The sequence below is a fragment of the Aspergillus candidus genome (assembly GCF_002847045.1).
Source record: "Aspergillus candidus strain CBS 102.13 unplaced genomic scaffold BDW47scaffold_38, whole genome shotgun sequence".
In the NCBI taxonomy this organism is placed as follows: domain Eukaryota; kingdom Fungi; phylum Ascomycota; class Eurotiomycetes; order Eurotiales; family Aspergillaceae; genus Aspergillus; species Aspergillus candidus.
Window position 1 is genome coordinate 208,901 of NW_020194043.1, and position 23,269 is coordinate 232,169.

At 53.2% G+C, this 23,269-nt stretch overlaps 8 protein-coding genes across 8 annotated transcripts; 4 read left to right on the forward strand and 4 right to left on the reverse strand.

Annotated features, from left to right (window-relative positions):
* The first annotated feature begins 344 nt into the window (after window positions 1-344).
* BDW47DRAFT_109232 (transcription factor SUA7) lies at window positions 345-2,108 on the forward strand. The gene has a single exon (XM_024813416.1). It carries the CDS (start codon window positions 1,019-1,021, stop codon window positions 2,069-2,071), a length of 1,053 nt encoding a protein of 350 aa, XP_024670182.1. The 5' UTR covers window positions 345-1,018; the 3' UTR covers window positions 2,072-2,108.
* Window positions 2,109-2,763: 655 nt separating this feature from the next.
* On the reverse strand, window positions 2,764-7,043 carry BDW47DRAFT_109234 (uncharacterized protein). The gene is made up of 3 exons (XM_024813417.1): window positions 6,759-7,043; window positions 5,355-6,344; window positions 2,764-5,293 (listed from the first exon to the last, which is right to left on the reverse strand). Exons 2-3 carry the CDS (start codon window positions 6,304-6,306, stop codon window positions 3,150-3,152), a joined length of 3,096 nt encoding a protein of 1,031 aa, XP_024670183.1. The 5' UTR covers window positions 6,307-6,344; window positions 6,759-7,043; the 3' UTR covers window positions 2,764-3,149.
* A 2,436-nt stretch (window positions 7,044-9,479) lies between these two features.
* BDW47DRAFT_109238 (Tvp18 family protein) lies at window positions 9,480-11,039 on the reverse strand. The gene is made up of 4 exons (XM_024813418.1): window positions 10,880-11,039; window positions 10,796-10,811; window positions 10,448-10,540; window positions 9,480-10,392 (listed from the first exon to the last, which is right to left on the reverse strand). Exons 1-4 carry the CDS (start codon window positions 10,914-10,916, stop codon window positions 10,092-10,094), a joined length of 447 nt encoding a protein of 148 aa, XP_024670184.1. The 5' UTR covers window positions 10,917-11,039; the 3' UTR covers window positions 9,480-10,091.
* Window positions 11,040-11,324: 285 nt separating this feature from the next.
* Window positions 11,325-12,802, forward strand: BDW47DRAFT_127520 (uncharacterized protein; the record flags this gene model as incomplete). Its single annotated transcript, XM_024816729.1, has 4 exons — window positions 11,325-11,361; window positions 11,422-11,467; window positions 11,516-12,560; window positions 12,608-12,802. 4 exons carry the CDS (start codon window positions 11,325-11,327, stop codon window positions 12,800-12,802), a joined length of 1,323 nt encoding a protein of 440 aa, XP_024670185.1.
* On the reverse strand, window positions 12,796-13,941 carry BDW47DRAFT_53604 (uncharacterized protein; the record flags this gene model as incomplete). The annotated part of the gene is made up of 2 exons (XM_024819263.1): window positions 12,796-13,781; window positions 13,838-13,941. 2 exons carry the CDS (start codon window positions 13,936-13,938, stop codon window positions 12,929-12,931), a joined length of 954 nt encoding a protein of 317 aa, XP_024670186.1. The 3' UTR covers window positions 12,796-12,928.
* Window positions 13,942-14,127: 186 nt separating this feature from the next.
* On the forward strand, window positions 14,128-15,525 carry BDW47DRAFT_53633 (hemolysin III family protein). The gene has a single exon (XM_024819264.1). The coding sequence runs from the start codon at window positions 14,318-14,320 to the stop codon at window positions 15,290-15,292; it is 975 nt and encodes a 324-aa protein (XP_024670187.1). The 5' UTR covers window positions 14,128-14,317; the 3' UTR covers window positions 15,293-15,525.
* Window positions 15,526-16,516: 991 nt separating this feature from the next.
* BDW47DRAFT_118999 (uncharacterized protein) lies at window positions 16,517-19,257 on the forward strand (the record flags this gene model as incomplete). The annotated part of the gene is made up of 5 exons (XM_024815281.1): window positions 16,517-17,697; window positions 18,008-18,195; window positions 18,326-18,513; window positions 18,630-18,781; window positions 18,873-19,257. The coding sequence occupies 5 exons, from the start codon at window positions 16,517-16,519 to the stop codon at window positions 19,255-19,257; spliced, it is 2,094 nt and encodes a 697-aa protein (XP_024670188.1).
* A 1,203-nt stretch (window positions 19,258-20,460) lies between these two features.
* Window positions 20,461-21,702, reverse strand: BDW47DRAFT_119000 (serine/threonine-protein kinase; the record flags this gene model as incomplete). The annotated part of the gene is made up of 2 exons (XM_024815282.1): window positions 20,461-21,086; window positions 21,144-21,702. The coding sequence occupies 2 exons, from the start codon at window positions 21,700-21,702 to the stop codon at window positions 20,461-20,463; spliced, it is 1,185 nt and encodes a 394-aa protein (XP_024670189.1).
* Between the last annotated feature and the right edge of the window lie 1,567 nt (window positions 21,703-23,269).

Consider the following 23,269-nt stretch of genomic DNA (forward strand, 5'->3'; position numbering starts at 1 on the left):
ATCTCTACGGCGTTTGGGAGATAGACAAGAAGAATGGGACCATTGTAATCAGCGAGTTTAGGGGATTCTAATGTTTGTCTTAAATCTTAATTCTGAGATACTTTGTGCAATGACCAAAAAATGATCACTTTCGAGATCGCCCACCTCGGAAGCTGATTGGCCTGGTTTTGGTGGGAATCTGGGATTTCGGCCGTCTCGAGGTTTCACTAGCGTCGTTTTGAGGTCACATGGCATCACATGATGCATCGCGGCTCTTTCTCGTGCCCTGACTAAGCCGCTCCCTCCGCGCCACCTGACTTGACTCTGATTCTTCTTGGTCGTTGAATCACCTCTGTCGCTCCCTCGTTCACTCTCACCTCGCCCCCTGTCCTCCCCCCCCCCAATCTCCCGATCACCCTCCCCGTCCTTCGTTTCGCGCGGCCTACTTGTCCGAGAACTCGACACTCGACGTTGCTCCCGGTCGATCTATCCCCGATCTCGTCAGCAGCGGCTTCCTGTCAGGTTCTGTCGCCCCTTTTCCGTGAGAACCCCGCCTCTCACGGAGACCTTGACTGGTTTATCGCGGTCGGACAACCGTTGGCTTGGAGATTTGTGAGGACTTTGAGAAACCGAAACGGGTGATTCCGTGGTTGAGTTTCTTTGTTGGAGGGCCAGTCTGTCTGCCTGGAAAAGGTAAAACATCAGCCCACAGATCCTGGTTCTCCCTCGAGAGTCGCAGAGTACGGGCAGTGGCCAAGGTCTTGTTGGATCTTGACGACTGGTTATCTGTCAGACCTGTGTTTCTTGGGCTGTTGCGTTTTCCCGGCGTGGACTCGTCTTGATATTGCGTGCGGAAGCCCAGGCTAACATGACTCGGAAATGGCAGTGACGCAGAGTCGTGATTTAGGCGATTTGCGCCACAACTGCCTGTCCGATCGCTATCGAGTGTTCATCGCGATCGTTTCTCTGGGGTCAACTCTCTCGTTCTCGTGATCGCCAATATATATCGCCTGTTAAGCCCGAGCTAACCACCGTGAGAATGGCTGCCATCTCTCCCGCTGCGAAGAATGACCCGAATGCGTGGACGAAGAATCTGTCGGTCCATGTCATCTGCCCCGAGTGCAAGGAGGTTCCGCCCAATTTGGAATTCCCCGGGTCCCATGAAACGGTGTGCGGTTCGTGCGGTCTAGTGCTGGCCGACCGAGAAATCGACATGCACTCCGAATGGCGGACCTTCTCGAACGACGATCAAAACAACGACGATCCCTCCCGTGTTGGAGATGCCTCCAACCCCCTCCTCAACGGCGATCAGCTCGAGACCCAGATCGCCAGCGGTGGCTCAGGCCGAGTCCGCGACTTGTACCGTGCGCAGAACAAACAGTCCAGCGAAAAGGCCAACAAGCAGCTGCTTGCCGCGTACAAGGAGATTGGCGCGCTTTGCGATGGCTTCAACATCCAGAAGAATGTCGCCGATACCGCCAAGTACCTGTTCAAGGTCGTGGATGACGCCAAGGCATTCAAGGGCAAGTCCCAGGATGTGATCATCGCAGGCTGCATCTTCATCGCTTGCCGACAATGCAAGGTGCCCCGAACGTTCACCGAGATCTTCGCCGTCACCAAGGTGACCCGGAAAGAGATCGGGCGGATCTACAAAGCTCTGGAGAAATTCTTCACGGCACAGAACCTGGAACGCATGAACGACACCCTCTCGCGGGGCGGGGTTCCCGACCCCAACTCCGCCTACACGGCCACCACCTCGACCAAGCCCAGCGATTTGTGCAACCGGTTCTGCAATCTCCTCGACCTGCCCTTTCAGGTTACCAGCGTTTCCTCCGCTCTGTCGGACCGCGTCACGACCATGGGCGACCTGGCCGGGCGCTCGCCGTTGTCTATCGTGGCCGCGTGCATCTACATGGCATCGTACCTGATGGGCCATGGCAAGTCCGCCAAGGAGATCTCCCAGGTGGCGCACGTCAGCGACGGTACGATCCGCGGTGCCTACAAGCAGCTGTATGCTGAACGCGAGCGTCTCATTGATCCCGAGTGGACCAAGGAAGGAAAAGGTGATTTGAAGAACCTGCCTGCTAGTTGATTACTTACTGCCTTGCCATGTTTCTATACCTCTGAGCGTTTTTTTTTTTTTTTTTTTTTTTTTTCTTGAGAATTGAGGGTACTTGCTTGGGGCAGATTGTAGGTTCCCTTAGTGGAACAAGTACCTAGACACTAGTGTGACTGGCCTTTCTACCTTTCTACTACTGCTACTGGATTGTTACTTCACTTCCCTGCTTGTTTGTCCGTCTTTCCTCCCTCCCCCCAACCCGACAACGGGCAAAACTTAGCACCACCCAAAGAAGCAAACACCTAGAAAAACATAAGAAAAGAAGAAAAGAACAAAAAAAAAAGAAAGAAAAGAAAAGGATCCCTTAATTTCCTCTTTCCCATCCATCCATCTTTGTGTCTTTTGGAAGTTGAAAGTTGAATCGGCTGGCTTGCTTCTTCCTTCCAATTAGTGACGTACGTATGTCGTTGTTTTTGCGAATAATCATACCTACCTACCTATCTATCTATCTATCTACTTTGTAGGAAGTATTAATTTGATGGTATTGTATTGTATTTATTGTATTGCTTATGGTAGAGGTAGAGTTTCTGCGGAGTACATGCCTGCCTGCCTACCTGCCTTGTGCTAGTAATAGGTAGTAAGTGACCACTAGGTTGGTCGTATACCTATTTGATACCTTGGATCTCTCTGAGATGCGATGCTAAAAAGAAAAATCACATACTCTACCTGGCAGGTAGTAAACTCCTACAATAGTACTACTAACCATATCAATAGTAATCACAACCCACACCGTAATAAAAGATTACCACAGCTAGAACTCAACAATCAACGACTGTACACATATAATAAGATAATACCCAACGTGGGCGACAGATGCATGCATGTCCAAGCAAGGAAATAGACATAAGTGTACTAGTACTAGTAGGTACTCGCAGCGTTATATTCTCCTAAGGAGAGTGAGGGAAGCAGTCACAAGATATGGACATCAAGCGATATGGAAGGAAGGAAGGAGTGAATGGATGAATGAATGAATGGAATATGCTAGACACACACTGAAGATTGCCCGTCCCGCTGGAACAGAAAGGAGAGCAACAAGATATTAAACACTTCACTAAACGTGGTGTTGGATTTCTTGGTTTTCCTTGCCGTCGGCGACGGCGGCTAGGCCCTCCGCGATGGTATCTACTGCTTCTTCCTCAGGGGATTGAATTCGGGCTGCGGCTGGGGCTGTGGCCGAGGCTGCTTCCGGCTCGTCTTCTTTCACTACCGGTTCTACGGCGGGAGCGGGTCCGTCCTTGGTATCAGTATCTTCCGTGTCCGGGGCCTTGTGGGCTGCGTCGGTGAAGACCGGCAGTGTCTTGGGTTCCGCGGCTGGGGGAGAGGTGGCTTCCGGCGACTGGGCCTTCTCCTCAGCTGGGAATGACTCCTCGGTTGGGGATGACTCCTTGACTGGAGATGACTCCTTGACTGGAGATGACTCCTTGACTGGAGGTGACTCCTTGACTGGAGGTGACTCCTTGACCGGGGATGACTCCTTCGCTGGGGATGACGACGGCTGGGGATCGGTCGACTCGCCGGCAGCGTTCTCGGATATCGGCGGGGCCATTGGGGCGCTCTCGAGTGTAGTGTCGGGGGCCGCAGCAGCAGCTTTGGGCGACTCGGCTTTCACCTTGGGCGACTCGGCTTTCCCGCTGTCACCCACGACCACGTGGCCGTCTGCGTCCACCTGCCACACATTCCAAGTCTCAGTGATCCGGACCTCGGGTATCGTGGGCAGACGTGAGGGGGCGGGTTCGGCTGCAGGCTTCCGTCGTGCCGGTCCACGAGCCCGTCCCTTGCGAGCATCACTCAGCGGTACTTTCTCGGCCGGAGGTTCCTCCTTCGGCGGCGGCTTGGCCACTTGGGGACCAACTTGTAACCGTGAGTTCAAGTCGGTCAGGAATCCTGCCTTGAGAGCCGCAATTTTGCTTCCCCCCGGACGCGATGGCACCGCAGGTTTTGGTTTAGCTGCAACATCCTTGGCCGCTGGAGCATCCTTGTTCTCATCCGTGGATCCGCGGGCAAGTCGGGCAGGCCGGATAGGGATCTGCGGCTTAGGCCGATCTGGAATCATGGGGGGCTGTTTCTTCTCGGTGGGCGACGTGACAGGCTTGGTGGGCGACGTGACTGGATTGGTGGGTGACGTGACAGGCTTGGTAGAAGTGTTTACAGGGGGAGCCTGCTTTTGAGGTCGGGACGGAAGGTGTGGTTTCGTGGGTACCACTGGGCTTTGGAGTTCTTGCGCTTCTGAGGGCTCTATCGTGGTCACCAGTCTCTGGCTTTCTGGGACGTCCTCCCAAATATCACGGCTTGGAAACCTTTGCTTGGCGATACCCTGACGCGAAGAGGCCTGCTCCTCATGTTCCTGGTCTTCGGCCTCCAATATCTGTGTGGCGATCCGGTGGGGATCAGTGCGGGTCGTCTGGCTTCTGCGGAAGGATTCCTGTTCCGGGGTCTCGTAGACTTCATCCTTGGCCGCGTCGGGGGTGGACACGGTGGTATGGAGCTGCAGACTGTTGGGGGAATCCTCCCAGATGTCCTGACTCGGAAATCGATGCTTAAGCAGGTCGGGACGCTGCTTGAAGCGCTCCACAGTGGAGACCGGCTTCTTGTCCTTGGACGCATCTTCGGGGAACAAAGGCTCATACTCCTCGACATCCTCGAGCGGCGTGTGCGCATCCTCGCGTTCATCGCGTGAGTTGAGTCGTGCCAGATTGGGCATACTGCCGTGATGGCTGGTGCTTCTGCTGGTCGGACGACTATGGGAGACACTGGAAGGCCGGCTCCTCTCATGGTCCTGACTGCTCCTCCGACCGAATGTCGGGGAGATGGCGGGGTGTTGGTACGCAGACTCCGGGCGCACTTCATCCGCAGCCAGGATGGGCTCTTCCTTCTCAGCGTCGTCGTCACCGTGTCCATGGGCCAGCTCATCCGGATCGGGGGTCGGAGCAAAACCATCTGGATGGTGCAGATGGTGGTAGGGTTCATTAACGTGAATTAAGCCAGAGTCTCTGGATTTTCCGCCCGATGTCTCCTCGGTCACAGGCTCGGGCTCCGGATCGGGCACTTCCGATTGTTTCAGAGACGAGGCAACCGCTGGACGCGAGTCGTGGTGCGATCCCGGCGGTGGGGGCGACACCAGGCGGTGCTGGTACTCATCAGAAGCGATGTAGCCAATCTCCTCTTCTGGGGTGCCGCTCACAGCAGGAGAGGTCCCTTCAACGGGGGTTAGTCACCCACGACTCCCACACATCATCCATGATAGATAGGGGCTTACCAAGGCCAGAACCGGTTACCGCAGAACCGCGAACAAGCTTATTCAAGTCATCGCTACTCAGAGCCCAGTCGGGCTTGGGAGTGCCAACGCCGGAGCCATATTGCCCTTTCTCCTCCTTCACGTATTGATCCGGATGCTTCTCATACCAAGCCTTCTCGAACTTGTCACTGGGGTCCACGCCATGACCGTGGAGACCGTAACTACCGGGGGGTAGGGAAGATTCGCGACCACTACGGCTTCGGTTATGGCCCCGGCTCGGGCGCTGATTGGCCGCGTGTTCCACCTGATAGGGACTCGGGGACGGCGCCTGCACATCGCCACCATTGGGGTACATGGGGACCCGCTGTCCAATTTCGGGGATGCCCTGCTCTTCTTCATATTGCAGCCGTCGGTCGGTCGAGGCCGTCGATGAGTCTGCTCGCGAGCCGCTTGCTCCGGAGTGCAGCGAACGACCCGGACGTTCAGGGCGCTCCTCGTGGGAAGGAGACGTCATTCCAGCAAGTCCCGCCGCGGCAACCTGGCGAGAATCCGTGCGTGTGACCGCCTGTACTTGGGCTTTGGCGCTCGAGGTCGGCAAGGACGGTCTTGGCGCATGGAGTTTGAGATCGCTCCCCACGTTCCGTGTTTCCGTCGGGGCGGCAGGATGATTCTCGGGGGTATCACTGACGCCCAGGTCTTCATATTCGATGCCTTCTTCGCCCAGGGACGGTATCGTGACGCTCGGTGGACGTTGTGGAGTCTCACTAGAGACCGTGCGATTCAGGGCCGAGCCATGAGGGGGCTCGTTCAACGGTGATGGCGCAAAGCTATCTCGGAGCGGGGACATTGACCGTTCGATATGCCGAGAAGGACGTGGAGGAATCTTGGGCGCATTGCCCGTCGGTGCAAGGTTCTGCTGGTGCGGTGACCTTGATGGCCGCGGAGGGATTGCAGGGACCGTCTGTGCCGTCATAATGGGTGGATTATGGTATGATACCAATTAATAAAAGACTAGATATCAATAGACCCACAATGTCAGCTACTTCTGGAGAGATATGATATAACAGACACATGGATTGGAAGGCTTTTTGAGGGGGGGGGGGCTAGGAGAGAGGCAAGGTCCAGGGGATACTGGAGCCCCGCATCGCCAGCGAGTGCAAGGTGAACCACGGAGGTAGATTAAGGGGAACAGACTGAGCTACATCGCTCGTTCAAAAGGGAAAAGTATAGGATCAATGAGATGGGGAGAGGACAAAGCTGGCGTTAAGAGATGCGATGACACCACATGAAGCTGATAACTAGATGGAAGGTTTCACCGCCCCTCCAGCTCTGACGACAACCCTCGCATTTTCCCACCAAAATGACGCAGTAAAAGCACGATTTCGGGATAGACAGAGCAAAAAGGAATCATTAAGATGTGCTTACCAACTTGATGGTGGCCAGATTGTAAGAAAGCCAGAGGCGGGGTGTCACAGGAGGTGGTAAATTTGATAGACGTCAGTAGTTGAACGGGGAGACTGAGGAGAGCTACAACGAACGAATCCTAAAAAGAGACGAGGATTCGACAATTGAAGGGACTTGGCAAAGGTCAACAATGTCCCAAAAACAAGAGTTTGAATGGAGTCAAATGGAGGCAGAGTGGAGGATCGAATGGCGATCACAGGGGATGAGAGAGCATCTCAGAGGGAGAAGAGAAGAAGAAGAAGAAGAAGAAGAAAGCTAATGAGGACTCTGGAGAAAGATGATGTATGACCTTTTTGCCGTATGGTGGCCGTAAAAAACCCAGGCTAACCGCTTTCTTCCTGCCACGCCCCACCGCTCCACTGCGTGACATCCGCTGACCCTCTAATACCCTAGTAACGACTAAGCCGGGTGGTATTATTACAATATGATAACCATTCTCCGGCCGTGGACAAACGAGTTCCCGTTGTCGCAATAACTACAATCTTGTACACTCTTCAAGGACACTTGAAGGTGTCAGTCAATCCCTCGAGAAGAATCGTCTGATTTCGTCCAGCAACATGAAAGATATCATCAAACATCATACTGTTCTCGAATGATTGACGCCCACTGAGGAGCCCATTCCTGGCTCAGATCAAGTGCATCCAACCATCCACCAATGAAAATCTGCTATGACGATAGAGGGGGAGGCATATATGCAATCTGCAGCTCCCACGGTTCCCTCTTCTTTTTTCCCTCTTGATTCTTTGCGGCATTTTCTCCTTGTTGCCTCGTACGGCATGTCAATCCATCAGCTGTTTGTCATATAAGGTTCCGTTGCAAAGAGCAACGTGAAACAGGGCAAAATCACGCATGCAGTACAATGATACCTTCCATACTACTGGGTACTCCACCCTTTCGCTCCACTCTTTCCCTCCCTGATAATGGCTGACGATCTGCCAACAACTCGGTTTTTACGATCGCACCTATTGACATGAACATCTATATCGTCTTATAATCAAACCTCCATGGGCACAACTTCAAGAATCAAGAGTGTCGGTGTATGAGTTCTTTGGGTCCGTTGGGGGCTGATTGAACTATTTCCTCCCCCGTCTCCACTCCTTTCCCTCTTTGTTCCCATCCTCCAGTCCTCTCGACCCCAAAATGACCAGATGGGGGGCAGATCCCGCCGGGCCAGACCGTTGGTATTAATAGTCACCCACGCCACGACACAAATCCGTCGTACGTGGAGCAGCCAGACTGGGTTATCCGTTGTGGCCGTGCAGATACCAGTATCTTTGATCTGTCTTTCTCATCCATGGATTCCAAAAAAAAAAAAAAAAAAAAAAGACACAACCCGGAACGGCAACAATGAAGCGTCCTTGGTAATTATAATGGATGGCGAATGATTGGCTGGGGGCACTGACGCGGGTGGCCTTGGTTATGACGGTACCTATGCACACCTGGAGCCATTGCATCATGAACCACTCCATCTATCTCTCTGCACATCGCGATCGGCTGTTTTATACCAATGATGAGCCGAGTCCTCAGCCAGACTTTTTGTCGTCCTGAAGGGAAATTAACTGGCTCTCGTAACCTAGACCTCTTTCACGCTATCCGTGTGAGAAAGATACAGCAACAGGGTTGATACAATGCTGAATCTGTCGAGGTTTCAATTAACGAAAGCTCAAAACACTAATCCCCATGAAACTAATAAACCCTGTCAATATTACCTGTTGATAACAGGTCCACTAGAATTCTAGGCGATGCATTGACACGGATATCCACACCCTTCAGAAGGTATTTTTACCGTATCAGCCAATCATACACCATATGGCTGACCTCGTGCACTGGATTTCAAGCATCACCTGCCATAGATGCAGCATGAAAAGTAAAAACAAGAACAAAAAGAAAATAACAAAGGATAGGCAAAAACAAAGAAGATAAGAACAAAACCAACTGAAAGGATAGAATTAACAAGGCATTTCTTACCCACCGAGCGAGTGCAGTAATCCATCAATCCCTCCCACTTCCACCTGTATTCACATAGTTGGTACTGGTCTTCATACAATCCATATCATCTCAAAAGTAAATGAACACATAATAAAACCAACAGTGCCACACCCCCTCGCATCCCGCTTTCCCACTTTTACTCCCAAACGCGGGGTGCCCCTCTTGCAGGAGGGGAAATGACGTATATATAGCCCCTAGCTGTCTGCCGACTAAAACCTCATGCGAGATAAGAATATGTCTGACGGGACTGCAATGGCAGACATCATACAAGAATGAGCGTGTGGAGGGCTAATCTTGTCTAATTATCGTTAGTGTAGAGAGAGAGAGAGAGAGAGAGAGAGTGTGTGTGTGTGTGTGGTAATGGGAATATCGATACCTATCATAATCGTATAGGATATACCTCCCTAGGTACGCACTTGAATACCTGTATATATAGCTGGATGAACATGTCTACTTGGTACAGTCGAAAGGACAAACCAGGTGGAATTTGGCAGGGCGCGAGTACCTACCCACCATGGTCCATAGGTAGATAGTAGGTACCTACTCTCGACCTGACACTAATGCACGCACGACGAGCTGGAGGCCAAAAAACAGCAACAAATGATGGATTTTCGTTTCACATGTTCCCTGGGCTGGGACTAAACATGCACATACTCGATAAGACCGAGAAATATAGATGTTACCGCTCTAACCGGCAATTGCTGGAGTCAATGCCAATTTGAAACCAAAGCGATGGCTACTTCTCGCTATCCTATGATAACAATTAATTCCTTCATCGCCGGGATGCCAGTAGGGTATTCGCTAGGTATAGTAGTCGGTAAGGAAGTCATCTAAGGCTCGACTGGGCGGAGACAGACCACGCCAGAACGAGATAACAAAAGAGCAAAGTACAACGATCGCACAAAAAGAACAAAGAATATCGGATCAAGACGGCGCGAAGAAAATATAAAGCAGAGTCTTCGCGGTCCCCAACACATTCGAAACCGGGATTGCAAACGCCTTTTAGCCCTGGGCGCGAGTCCTTGTAGACGACCCTGATGAGATAAAAGTACAGAGGCCTGCTCGGCGGCCTCGCTGAGAACGACGGGTTTAATTCGTAACCATGAAATTTCAGCGCAGAACGTTCCTTTCTTTCCTCCGTAATTGGACTTGGATGGCGGTGTCCCCTATCTGCCTCGTGGCCACAGCCACTCCGCTGTGTCGGTTGAGAGCATTCCGCAAAGGGCGCAAGGGGATCCCACGGCTAGCAGGACACGATGAGCACCCGAAACCAATCCAATTCATGCCATATCCCACAGAACCTGACTAGACAATCATCTGTGCCAGACCCTGTCCGCCCAGCGTCTTGCTACCGACAAAGTCTTGGCTCTTCACGCCAGCCAGGGCATAGAAGAGGGACGCGATCAGAAGCATGACCGCCGCGGCAATCAAGCTGGAAGCGCCGGTGACGAGACTGATCCACTGGACTGCACTCATGGCGAGGTACATAGCGGCGCGCATCCAATTCGTGGTGAATCGTCGGATGAAGTTGTCGAATTTGTCGGACGTCGGGCAAATGCGAAGGAGGAATGGAACTTCAACGAAGATAAGGACCACGCCGGCGATCCTGCGAGTGTCAGTTGGCACAGTACTTTCCCTAGGGATGATATGGCCCAGCTTACAAGCACAGAATACTGAAGACGATGCGCGCAGGGGGCGAAAAGATGTTGGCAATTCCAAGCGCAATGCACAGGATAATACAGATCACCCCAGTCCTGATAGACACCAGTCAGCAATTGCGACACAGCTAGAGTGTATAGTCCCATGACGCCGTCCTCCCACGTTATGCGATGCGTGTCGGCTCCGCAGTTCCCACTTGAGGCGGCCGCTGCGGTGTCATGCCGATCCGAAACGTGCCAAGCACAGCCCCCAAGCATCCATGATCGCTTCAACTCGAAGGTAGCATGGGACGAGGCAACAAATGGGATGCGAATAAAGTATCGAATACGGTCCAGAAGGCGTTTACGTACCATTGTCCATAGATACCTGTCGAATGAATGATTAGCACGGCCTGTAGATCTCTCAAGGGCAAGTGTAAACACGGAAGTCCATACTGAAGTTTCGCGAGCGGAATTCCTCAGAGAGCGTCATGATGGTAGGAGACGGCGAGAGAACGATCTATCCCGACAGAGATATACTGGAAATAGAGACTGTTCGAGAGGATGGAGGTTAGATGGACAGGAAGGAGGTGATTGAGATAGTGGTATGAGCAGTGGCTACCTTGAGTGGACAATGATTGACAGAATGAATGGGGCCAGGTTGCCATGTCGATCCCTTGACCGCCCGGCAGAAACCAGGCACCGATATAACGCGGACTCTTATCTAATCACTCACAACTTCGACATCAAGTACACACTCCACACTCCACACTCCCGGACAGCCAGACTCAACTTATTCACACCCTTATATTGGCTGTTTGGAAAGGGTGCTATAGACTTATTTTGTATTTCTTTTGATTGTTTCCTGTTGATCCTTTTGTTGCATCTTTATTGCGGAATCATGTCTACATCCAAACATGACCGCAATGCTTCCAAATGTAAGGAAGGCAGACAACTTGCAGTACCCCAGAGCTCTTGACTGATCGATTAACAAACAGCTCGCCCCAGGAGCTCGACCAGAGGTCCCTTAGATGAGTCGCATGAGTAGGTGTCCCAGTAGTCTCATACTCCAACACGCGCTAATGATTGAAGCCCTCTCAGCGTGACATCACAGCCTGAGGATACGACCACTGGGGACTATTCTGGGACATCGTTCTACACCCTTGATCCATTGATCCCCGATGAGGTCGCACATACTCTCGAGAAGGATCTCTCATTCCTTCTCCGCTATGACATCTACCACTCTCTGGCCCAGATAGACATCCCCCATGCACTACGTTCGGATTTTGTGACTCCATCCTCGAACGAGCCCCTATCTCACAATCTGGGCACCCTCGAGAGACTCTTAGCCGAAGGCCACTTTCTGCTCGCAGCGTATCTCTCTGCGGCAATACTGACATCTTCGGGGATCTCGCCCACGGACATTAAACTTATCTTTGCCCTGTTCTACACGCGGTTGGCTTGCCTGGAACTATCCGGCAATACCGTCATTGCGGCGCAGGAATCCAAAGCACTCGAGGATCTGAGTTCCGAGTTCTATTACATCACTCCGAAATCGGACACTACTGATGAAGATCAAGAATCTAGCCAAGAATCAAGCTACCCTCGTCATATTGCGCCGTGGCCGCTGCGGGTCCTCGCCGTCCGGCTGCAGAGCATCGGATTTGGTGACCCGCGCAGAGGCATCGCTGGCCTGTATGATATCGGCATCGAAGCGCGAAGGGAGGTCCTCCGCCCAGACACATCTGATGAGCACCGGAAGGCCTGGAGGGACAGGTTAGCAGACCTGGGGATTAGGAGTGTGAATGCCTTGATCGAGATGGGCGACCTCAGTGCGGCCAGGCGATCGCTCGACAGCCTGCGGACGACAGCCTCGGATAGCTTTGTCAGCAAATCAAGGAAAACACTGCTGTTCCTGCTCATCGGTGACGTTGATGCCGCGAAACGCGAGTCTCGCTTGGCGGACGGGTCGGATGACACGATGTTCAAACCGCTTCTGAGCATGGCCGAGGGCCGATACGATGATGCCGCCGTCGAATGGCAGGCCCTGCTTGAGGCTGGACCCAAGAGATCGGACGAAGCAATGGTCAAGCAGAACTTGGCCGTGTGCTTGCTCTACACAGCCCGACTCAATGACGTACGTTGCTCCAGCCCTCGTGATAACACCATTGCTCATATTAGCAGGCCCGCGAAACCCTGGAGTCTCTCGCGCATGAAAACCAGTCGTTCGGCGGTCTAGTGTTCAATCTTGCGACCGTCTACGAGCTCTGTTCGGACAAGTCTTCGAAATTAAAGACCAGCCTGGTTGAGACGGTTGCTAGACAGCCAATTACGGGGCAAACCAATCTGGACCGGCCGAATTCGGACTTCAAGATGTAATTTTGATGATAAGAGGCCAATAAAGATACAATGCTTTGCTAGCATCTTGCTCCCTCTATCCCTGAATGAACGCCGCCTTCCCAACGCCTAGCGCGCCAAGTATAATGCTCAAAAGAATGGATGCCGTCAAGATTCCTTGATCGGGGTGAGATTCTGCGCCGGTTTTCGCTTCGGCCGTTTTATAATGACCATGTCGCCTTCTCGCGACCAACCGACCTTCTCCCTCTCCACCAATTTCTCCCACGTCCAGGACCCGTCGCCCGTGCAGCCCTCGGTGATCCATGTCACATGGACGCTAAGATAGGCACCGCCGACGGCCTTGAGCGCGTGTCTCCGCACGCGATCCTCCGCCCAATCAATCACTGACCGCAGTTCCGAGGTCACCTCCTTGCGGACCTGCCAGAAGACTACCCAGTTGTCATGCGCCAGGGCGTTCAGGACGCGGTCGACCGTCTGCGACTGGAAGGCGTATTGGCGACGCGCCCGCGCGCGCAGCTCGAACGCTGCCACCAGGTCTTCCTGCCGACAGGCATAGTCGAGAATGAGATACGAGAGGAGCTCCTTCAGCTCTGACTCCGCCAATGGATGCGCCGGCGAATGCAGCCTGTCAACGAGGTACCTGAGAGAGGGGAAATACGACGGCGGATGCTTGGCTTTGACAGAGAGTCGGACAGAGAAAATATGGACATGCTGGGAGAAGGAGATGGGTGTTGTGGAGGCGGTGGCCAGAACAGCCTCTCGAAGCTTGCGGAGGGAAAGCAGGAGGGTCGATAGTTCGGCGGATGCGGAGGGCCCACGAGTCCCCGCCGGTTGACCGTGGGGTACAGATGCTGGGGGATTCTTGGTTGCGTCGCCGGACGCGCTGGTGGGGAGGGACGCCCAGGCGGCCTCCAGGTTGTCTTTGTATAACGCGCCGAATCGCACGTACCGCTCTTTTATCTTCTCATAGTAGTCGATTTGGGCTTTGTGGTCTAGTAGTCTGCGTGGGTTAGTCGTTTTCCCCGCTAATCCAATCTCCGGACGGTTGGCGCATACTTGCGATCGCCTTTAGACACGAACCCCACTGCCTCCAGGGAGTCGGCGACGGGCTTCAAGCGGCTTTTGGTCCACTTTCCAGGGTTCTGGCGGGCCGACATGGCGGTCATTCATGATATGGATGTGTTGTTGTCGGTGGGTTGATACCCGCGACATGATAACGCCACGGGTTTGGATGGTTTGCGTAATTTCTCTTGTTTGTGTAGTTTGTGTGGTTTGCAGTCCTTCCCAACGGGGAAAGTCGGGATGATCGAGTCCCAACGCTCGTTCATCAATTCAATGCTCCACAGTTCCAACCATGGATCATAGCGCTCTCTTTTCCTACATCTACTATGGCCGAATAACACCAGGCTTCTTCAATTCCCTATACCTATTCCCTCACCGTCATTGCCATCTATCTATCGAGTACAATTGATCCGTCACGCAACCTGCATTGCATCTGCAATCCCGTCGCCAACCATCATAGTCGATACATTCGCCATGTCGACTCGCCAGCGTCGTCAAGACCCACCTAAAGACACAGGGCCCGGCCAGCCAGAAACGGTCGTAGAAGCAGCCCTGAAGCAGCCCTCACGACTCGTCGAAAAGCTCCTCCATTGGGACGACCTGCCACACTGGCAGCGTGACAACCAACACATTCTCACGGGCTACCGACCAGCGTCGTTCTCATTCTGGGGGTCGTTTCACTCCCTCACCTACCTCCACAATGAGTCAGTCAACATCTACACGCACCTGCTACCCGCACTACTAGCCATCCCAGCGGCATACAGCCTCCACAAGGCCCTAGCCCCGCGGTACGAAACAGCAACACAGGGCGACCTCGTAGCGTTCGGGTGTTTCTTCGCAGGCGCCGCCTTCTGCCTAGGCATGTCAGCGACATACCACACGGTATCCAACCACTCGCCGCAGGTGTCCCGGATCGGGAACGCATTCGACTACGTGGGCATCGTGGGGCTCATCGTGGGCAGCTTCGTCCCCAGCGTCTACTACGGGTTCTACTGCGAGCCGGGCCTGCAGCGACGGTACTGGACGATGATCTGCAGCATCGGTCTTGGCTGCGCGTGTGTGTCGATCATGCCGCGATTCCGCACGCCGCGGTGGCGGCCCTTCCGCGCGGCCATGTTCGTCGGCATGGGTCTCTCGGCCGTGGTGCCCGTCCTCCACGGGATCGAGGCCTACGGGCTGGAGCGCGAGATGCGGCAGATCGGGCTGGGCTGGCTGGTGCTCCAGGGGCTGCTTTACATCGTGGGGGCGGCGATATATGCGGCGCGCGTTCCGGAGCGGCTGTGTCCGGGTCGCTTCGACCTCTGGGGCAGCTCGCACCAGATCTTCCATGTGCTGGTTGTGTGTGCGGCCGTGGCTCATCTGACGGGGCTGCTGAAGGCGTTTGATTACAGACACAGTGGCATCGCGGAGCGGTGTTCGGGCGCTGGAGTGAGCGGCGGTGGGTGGTGATTCGTCCGCGGGTGAGCGGAAAGATCACACGAGCGGTGTCCTGATGTGTGAACGACAGGTTGCAGTTGGGTATAATATGTAGCGATCGTCCTATCCAATGTAATAGGTTTATGTGTTGCCATGGGGCAGGATAGAGCACTAGAGCACCACGACCTCATGCTGACGACCCACGAATGATACGGGATGTGTCCGACCTTGGCTTGCTGACGTCTGGGGTGTATGTATGACGGAGATTCTTTGGTTCTATTGTTCAGGTTAAGGGGGAAGGGACCCCCAAGAGCGAAAAGGAGTAGAAGCTGAAAGAAGGCAAGCGTCGAGGTTCACCGCTCACTCTATGCCTGCATGCTGCAGACGAATGGAGAGTCCAGACTGCGCAAGTTTACAGCTCACATGGTGCGCTGGCCTGCAGCTCCCTGGGATTGCTGAGGGGGGAGGGAGTATGTATGTAAGTTTCGATCATGAATGCTACGTCAGACTACCAGGGAGGGAGAAGGGGAAAAAAAAAAAAGAGCAGTCGCCCAATCCCCAGCCAGACCCGCATAGAGTTCTCGCTTCTCTGGCAAGGTCGCGCCCTGGGAAGTCCACGAGGTAGCACCTGAGCTTATTGTCCTCAAGCCCAAGACCCAACAATGCCAATCGACGACGAACTAGCCGGCGCGAGCCAGAAGGTCGGCGCGCCGCATTCTCCGACGGCCAATCTGGCTTTTGGACAAGTAAGATTGGGGAGCAGTTTGGACCACGGGGCTGGTCTGCAACAACCAGGGGTGGTGTGTGTGGGTGGGGTGGGGTGGGAAGAAGAAAGTCACCATGATCTGCTCCCATGTCTGGGTGGATCAGATGCAATGGTTGGGTTTCACAACGGCTGACTTCATATGCGGTTTTCGACGATTCAGCAGTCCCAATACGAATAGGCCTGGCGTGTGTGTGTGTGTGTGTGTGTGTGTGTGTGTGTGTGTGTTTCTTCAGGCATATAAACTGGATGTACCTGGATGGGGAAATACTAGGCCGCTGGCTGGTTGCGCTGGCTGTGCTTGCTGATTGATATAATCCTCCTTTCCTCTCCCCTTTCCTCCTTGGATGAGACCGCCCACATGTGGAGCGCACTGCCAACACATTGTCCTATATCTTATGGGGGACCACCACCTGTCAGTATACCGTCCAAGTCGTCCTCCATCGAACTGTCTTCCCCCCCCCCCAGTGTTATACCAGCGCAACAACACATAGATGCTCACAGAGCCCAACCACACGGGGAATGCGGCCGACGCACCCAAGCTCCGGGCAGCGTGCGAGAACTGCCGCCAATCCAAAGTAAAGTGCAACCTGTCCGGCAAGAACACCTGCATCCGGTGTCTCCGGCACGGGCTGCACTGCCGGTACCGGGTGGCCAACCGGTCCGGCAAGCCCAAGGGGAGCAAGAACCGCGCGACGCTGCGCAAGCTGGGCCAGCTGCAGGAGGAGAAACTGCTCAGCGCGGACGATCTGGACAAGGCGTTCCCGGCTATCGGGCCAGCGCGGTACCCGGGGGATCACCACCACCATCATCATCATCATCATCACCGGTGGTCTCGGCCGGCGCAACAACCACCGCCGCCGCCGTCGTCATCATCGCCTGACCGACGGGGCTCATCTGCCAGTAGCATCCTGCAAGCGCCGACCTACGAAGCAAGCAGTCACTCGGAGAGTCCCGACAGCCAGAGCCACGAGGCCACAATGCTGCTGACCTCACCCGTAGAGTACGGGTCGCCGTTCGGGGACGGGCTCCCGACGGGAGGAGGGAGAGAGGAAGGGCTGTGCGAGCCCCCAACATCAATGTCGCCCACATTCCTGCAAAAAGAGTTCATCACGAAGGGGTTGACAAGCTGCCCACTGGCGGTACACGTGCCGAGCGTACCGACATTCCCGCCAGCCTGCGACTGCGACGAAGCGCTCCAGATCCAGATGGCGCATCTGCGGCACATGGCAGTCGACACGGCGCAGCTGCGGTTCGACCGGAGCTTGCAGGCGCTGCGGGCGGCGCTGGTCGTGTGTCAGGGTTTCTTGCAGTGCGGGCAGTGTCATAAGGATAGTGGCAATCTGCTGCTGGCGGTGTCGACGCTGGATGTGGCCGCGCAATTGTTCAGTTACTGGGTGTCGTTTGAGTATGGCGCGTCGACGACGCCGGAGGCGATGGGGGGAGGAGGAGGGGACGGGTCGGTGGTGTCGTATGGCGAGTACGAGACGAGTCCAGATGAGGCGAGGCGGGTGAGACGGGTGTTGCTTTGTGGGCGGCTGGCGCAGTGTCAGGAGGCGCTGGGGCAGGCGAAAGATGCCGTTGAGATGGGGATGAGGACCGGGGGGATGGAGATTGGGGAGGGGAGTTGGTTGTTGCAGACGGTTCGGGGGCATGAGGCGTTGATAGCTGATCAGTGCATTCATATTACTTAATTTTTTAGTATATCTGTTGTAATATAGGTTCAGTATTGCTATAACTTAATTGAGTCGTGTATCGAGTATAGAAGTCGAGTCTAGTTTGTCTGACTACGAAGTATACAATGGAGCGGTACTCGGTCCACGCGGGCCGAGGCAATCTATACAGCACCTTAGTTATTATATACCTAGGTAAACCCCTCACATCTCCGCACGCATCTTTCCACACCTCCAACTACAACAACCTCTCTCCTCTCCTATCCAACGAGAGCAACAACCACAACAAAGATCAAACACAACCCAATCCAGCCAAGAACAGAAAAAAACGAAAATGGCAGCCCGACTCTCCCAAATCTCCTCCCACCTCAACTTCCCCTCCGGCCTCCTCGCCAACCAGGTAGCCATCATCACCGGCGCCGGCCAGGGCATTGGAGCCGAGACGGCGAGATTGTTTGCTAATGAGGGAGCCAAGGTGGTTGTTGCTGATATTGATCATGGTACGTTTTCCTTTGCCTGTTTACAGATGTAGTAGCGTAGCTACTATACTACCTAACCCCATACATGGTCCAGCCCATACGAAAAAGAAAAAAAAGAAGAGAATGAAGAACGATACTCACAAAAGAAAAGACAAGGCAAACGCAGTAGCCAACGCCATCAACGCCGCATCCCCCAACCGCGCTCTAGCCGTGCCAGGCGACGTGCTCAACGACGCATACATCGGCGAGCTCGTCAAGAAGGCAGCCGACTTTGGGGGCGGCAAGATCCACATTATTGTGAATAACGCGGGGTTTACGTGGGATGGGGTTATTCACAAGGTATTTCTTTCTTCTTTCAATTACTTTATTTACTGTTTTATATCCAGAGGGAGGAGAAAGAGACACTAACATGGAATATAACTGTGAATATGAATGAATGCTAACAATATATAAAGATGACAGACAAACAATGGGACACAATGCTCGCCATCCACGGCACAGCGCCCTTCAAGCTCGTCCGCGCGGCTGCTCCCTACTTCCGCGTGAAAGACAAGGAGCCGCGGGTGATTATCAATATCAGTTCCACCTCTGGGATTCATGGCAATGCGTTAGTTTCCCCTTATCTTCTCTCCCCTTACCTTCCATCCCACATATCATATCCACCCCCATCTACAATACTGACAAAATCAACGATAAAGAGGCCAAGCAAACTACGCCCTCGCCAAAGCCGGCGTCGTCGGCCTAACCCGCACAATCGCCAAAGAATGGGGCCCCGCCTTCGGCGTCCGCTCCAACACCATCGCCTTTGGCTTCGTGCAGACCCGTCTCACAGCCGCCAAGGAAGCCGGCGCATTCATCACCACCCCCGACGGGACGAAAGTCGCGCTCGGCATTCCGGGGAAGCAGCTTGATTCCCGCCGTGGGGCCCAGCAGGAGGCGAAGACGCCGGCGTATCCGGATATTCCGCTCGGAAGGCCGGCGAGTCCCGAGGAGGCGGCGAGGTCGGTGTTGGGGGTTGCTAGTCCTTTGTTTAGTTATGTTAGTGGGGAGACGATTCGGGTTACGGGGGGGAGGAATATGTAGTTCTTCTCTTTCTTTTTTTTTTTCCGTGGCATCGATTGAGTGATTGTTTTTGATAGGATAGTGGTTGGTTGGTATTTTTGATATCTGATTGCAGTTGATATCGTAGGTAGTTGATTGATATCATGTGCACGAGCCAAAGCCGTCAATACCACATCCAACATAACCTCCTCTCATAAGGTCACACTCGACAATTCAAAAGAGTATAGCATACTCGTAGCCATCGTAAAGTATCATACAGAGTAAGCTCATATCATACAAAGTACCGTATCATAAGATTTAATCTCATCGTATCGTAAAAATCCAGAATCAGAATCTCCGTGTGACACTCGCCCCTTGTCAACGGCAAAAAAGAACAGAACTCAAGTCGCACAGCGTCGTGGTAGTGGTGGCGTGGTTCAATCTGATCGAGTCGACTCTCGGGGAGGCCGACGCAGGATGAAAGGGCACTAGTCATATCCATTTCATATCCACATCCGTATCATCCATGTCAAGTTTGATGAAGTTGAAAAGATAATAAGGATGAGTCAAGAAAGAAAATAGAATAAAAATTGAACGTCGCAGTCGTCTATTCAACGTCATCTGTCATCTCATCTCGATCCCTATCCTCGCTGGCTAGATGCCAGCGGACCAGTCGGATAGATTGACTGACTGGTCGAGGGAACACGTATAATTGTCGCAACTATCTTGACAATGTGTGATGGCTGTCCATGTAACCATGTATCACAGGTATCGTAATGAAGAGGTCCTCCAACTCCAAACATAAAAATCAATAAGAAAAGATAAAAAAGAACGAAGGATAGAAGAAAATAAAGAATAAAGAAGAATAAGAACGCTTGATGTGGGGTATTTTCTTCTTTCAGATGCCCTTCCCAAACACCAAACACCAAACAAAACAGACAGTAGAAATAGACAATAGATGAAAACAGACCCAAGATAAACAAAGTTCCACCATGATATCAACATTAATAAAACACTCCACATCCCATGGCTCGCCAAGCTCGAGGTCAAGCTGGAGTCCCGAATCCACGGCTGTGGTAACCAGGCATCCAGAGATTAAGTATGTCCAATCCGGGCTTTTCGAAATATTACACGGTCGCTCCAAATTCATATGCAATCCAGGATGGAGAAATCCGAAGCAGTTGTTGAAGGCGTCATTCATAAATAGACAACCGGGTGGTCATCACGTTCAGACAGAAGGAAAGTTCAGCAGACGCGGATAGGAAGGGTAAACGGCTGGGGGAAGACCAGGGGCTCGGGGAAATCGCTGCAGGCGACCGAGTCCGCGGGGGGAAAGTCATCTTTGCAGTCGGACGCGAAGTCCACGCCGACCGAAGATAAGGAGGAGACGCTGTCCACGTCGGGATAGCCTTCGGTCCAGGAAGATGTGTCGGAGACGGCCGAGTCCCAGGCGTCCGAGTAATGGGAAGAGCCCGAGGAGACGGACGACTGGGTGAAGGCGTCGACGTCCACGGGAGTAGACACCGGCACGGGCTGCACAAACTGGGGCAGGGCCCAGGGAGTGGCCGGGTTCATCGTAAACCGGGGGCAGTCCAAGATCAAGTGGCGCAGCTCCGGGATGGTGATCCGCTTAGTGGGGTCGCACTCGAAGATACGACTCAGGATGACGATCATCTCATCGGACAGGGGCAGGATGGACTGCAGGAAGAAAGGGTCCTTGAGATAGGCGCGGAAAGTAGAATCCTCGGCGGAGGCTCGTTTCCACGGATTGCGACCGCAGGTCAGATTGACCAGGATGACGCCGAGACTCCACACGTCGTTGGGCGCCGATTCGTATGAGGACATGGGACGGGGGTAGGTTTGTTGGCATTCTACTCACGTTAGCAGTTGGAGTAGAAGGAGGGAGGGGGGAGTAAGGATGGATGTACCAGGCGACATATAAAAGGTCGAGCCGCAGCCAAAGTCGGTGGTGTTGGCATCTTCGGTGGCGAGGCCAAAGTCGGCCAGCTTGACGGTCAGTCCTTGGTCGGTGACCAGGATGTTCTCCGGCTTCAAGTCCCGGTGGTAGATCCCTTGGGAGTGGCAGAACTGGACGGCATCCAGGACTTGGAGGAAGACGCGCTTGACCAAGAGATCATTTCCAACGAAGTGGCCCTTTTCGGTGATGTTGGAGAACAGGTCACCTTCCGGACAGAATTCGATGACCACGTATGTACAATCGACGGCATCCATGATCCGGACCAGGGAGACCACGTTGGCGTGGCGGCTGGCGGTGTGGTGGAGTTTGATTTCCCGCTGCTGGAACTTGAGCTGGCGGGGATCCAAGCCAGCCTTGTTGAGCGCCTTGACGGCGTACATGATATTGGTATGGATGTCGACGGCGGTGTAGACGACGCCATAGGCGCCTACCCCGAGGATCGAGGTAAGCTCCAGGCGGTTGGCCAGGAGGAGTCCCAAACGGTCTTCCGGGGCATAGCAACGAGACATAGGGATGGGAGGCGAGGGAGGGGGGGTGGGAAGCATGGGGGGATACATGCCAAAGGTCGGAGGATGCATGATCAATAGGGAATGAGAACGGGTACAAGATGGGAGAAGGAGAAAAAGAAGAAAAAAAAAAAACCAAAAGGGAACCGGATCCAGGCCGATTCCTTATTATGATGGTGGTCGGATGGTGTTGACGGTTGTCAACATGCAATTATATCCGGCAGAATCCCGTCAAGTGGCAAAGAACATCCAAATCGTCAAGGCCGGGTGGCACACAGGGCAGAACCAAAGGAAAGTCGTCTAGGAATCCATGGAAGGAGTGACAGTTGGGAAACGGGTTCAAGGTAGGTAATCCAATCCTGGTACAAAAATCACGGAGTGATGGCAGAGTTGATATAATCCAGTGGGTCAGAGTAGGTTTGGGTAAGATTTGTTGAAAGGGGGCGGGGGGGAGGGGGAGGAGATTAAGAATAGGGCAGATCCAGCGTGGCAGTGAGAGAACAGGAGGCGGTGCCCGGTTGATCCAGTGGACAGTTGGGAAGGTTGGTGGTAGATGGTAGATGGTGGATGGTTGGGGCACCGAAGGATAAGGTGGAGGATTAAAGGAGGGAAGGAGGAAGGAGGAAGAAGGATGGAGGGGGGATGGTGGTAATAAGAAAGAAGACAGAAAGAAGAGTGTGAGGTATTAACAGAGAAATAATAAAACAATAATAATATAAAAGGAGAATCTGATCTGTCGCCGATCAACCAACCAGATAGAGTGAGGATAGGAGAACTTGGTCGAGACTGATATATAAATCCGTCCCAGTACGGAGTCGAAGTCAAGAGAAAATCAGAGGCAAAGATGGTGTGGAGATCAGGAGGCGAGAAGAAGAAACGAGAAAAAAGACCACAGACGAACACGGGGCTCTCCAAAGGCCTCCACTCGGATGGCCCGTTGGGGATCGGTTGGTTCTCTCACCTCAGAAAATAATATCAGAATGTCCAGACCAGACCAGAATGGACAGGATTATTGACGGACCCACCAGGCTAGAGATGTATGATGCTTCGATGGTCATTCATGGCGGTGTACCAGAGGTAGCCAGTCCCCACCACCCCTCTCATGATCCATGCTGAATGATCATGGACTGGAGGGTTGATTGGCTGTTCCTCACACTTTTTCTAGATTATTATTGATTTATAATGATTTATTTTTATCTAGTTAGATTAGTGATGGTAATTTAGCCTTGTTGTGCCAGCTCATCCACCATCTTGACCAGAGTAGTGTTCTAGATGTTAGAAGGAGATTAATTCATCAATAATAAATAGAACACACCGTCTTTACCCACTGATCATCTTGGAGTATACATCGTACGGAGTACTCCATACAATAATTATTCCATCCATCTTACGCTCTACCTCATCCCAGATAATACCTGAAGGTAGATAATCAACTCTCAGACCACAAGAATTAAATCACCATGAGAATGACTCAAAAAACATCCATGAAATAATGATGTGAAAGTGAGGCAACCCCTAGCCCTTCCACCAATCACCATCTGTGGTACAACCCCACACGCACCCCGATTGG

Excerpts from the sequence above, each read along its gene's own strand:
- BDW47DRAFT_109232 (XM_024813416.1), top strand. The coding sequence starts at position 1,019 with ATGGCTGCCATCTCTCCCGCTGCGAAGAATGACCCGAATGCGTGGACG.
- BDW47DRAFT_109234 (XM_024813417.1), bottom strand. The coding sequence starts at position 6,306 with ATGACGGCACAGACGGTCCCTGCAATCCCTCCGCGGCCATCAAGGTCA. Across the intron at positions 5,294-5,354 it reads GGTAACCGGTTCTGGCCTTG|GGACCTCTCCTGCTGTGAGC; the intron begins GTAAGCCCCTAT and ends CCCCCGTTGAAG.
- BDW47DRAFT_109238 (XM_024813418.1), bottom strand. The coding sequence starts at position 10,916 with ATGACGCTCTCTGAGGAATTCCGCTCGCGAAACTTCA. Across the intron at positions 10,393-10,447 it reads GTCTTCAGTATTCTGTGCTT|GATCGCCGGCGTGGTCCTTA; the intron begins GTAAGCTGGGCC and ends TGACACTCGCAG.
- BDW47DRAFT_53633 (XM_024819264.1), top strand. The coding sequence starts at position 14,318 with ATGTCGACTCGCCAGCGTCGTCAAGACCCACCTAAAGACACAGGGCCC.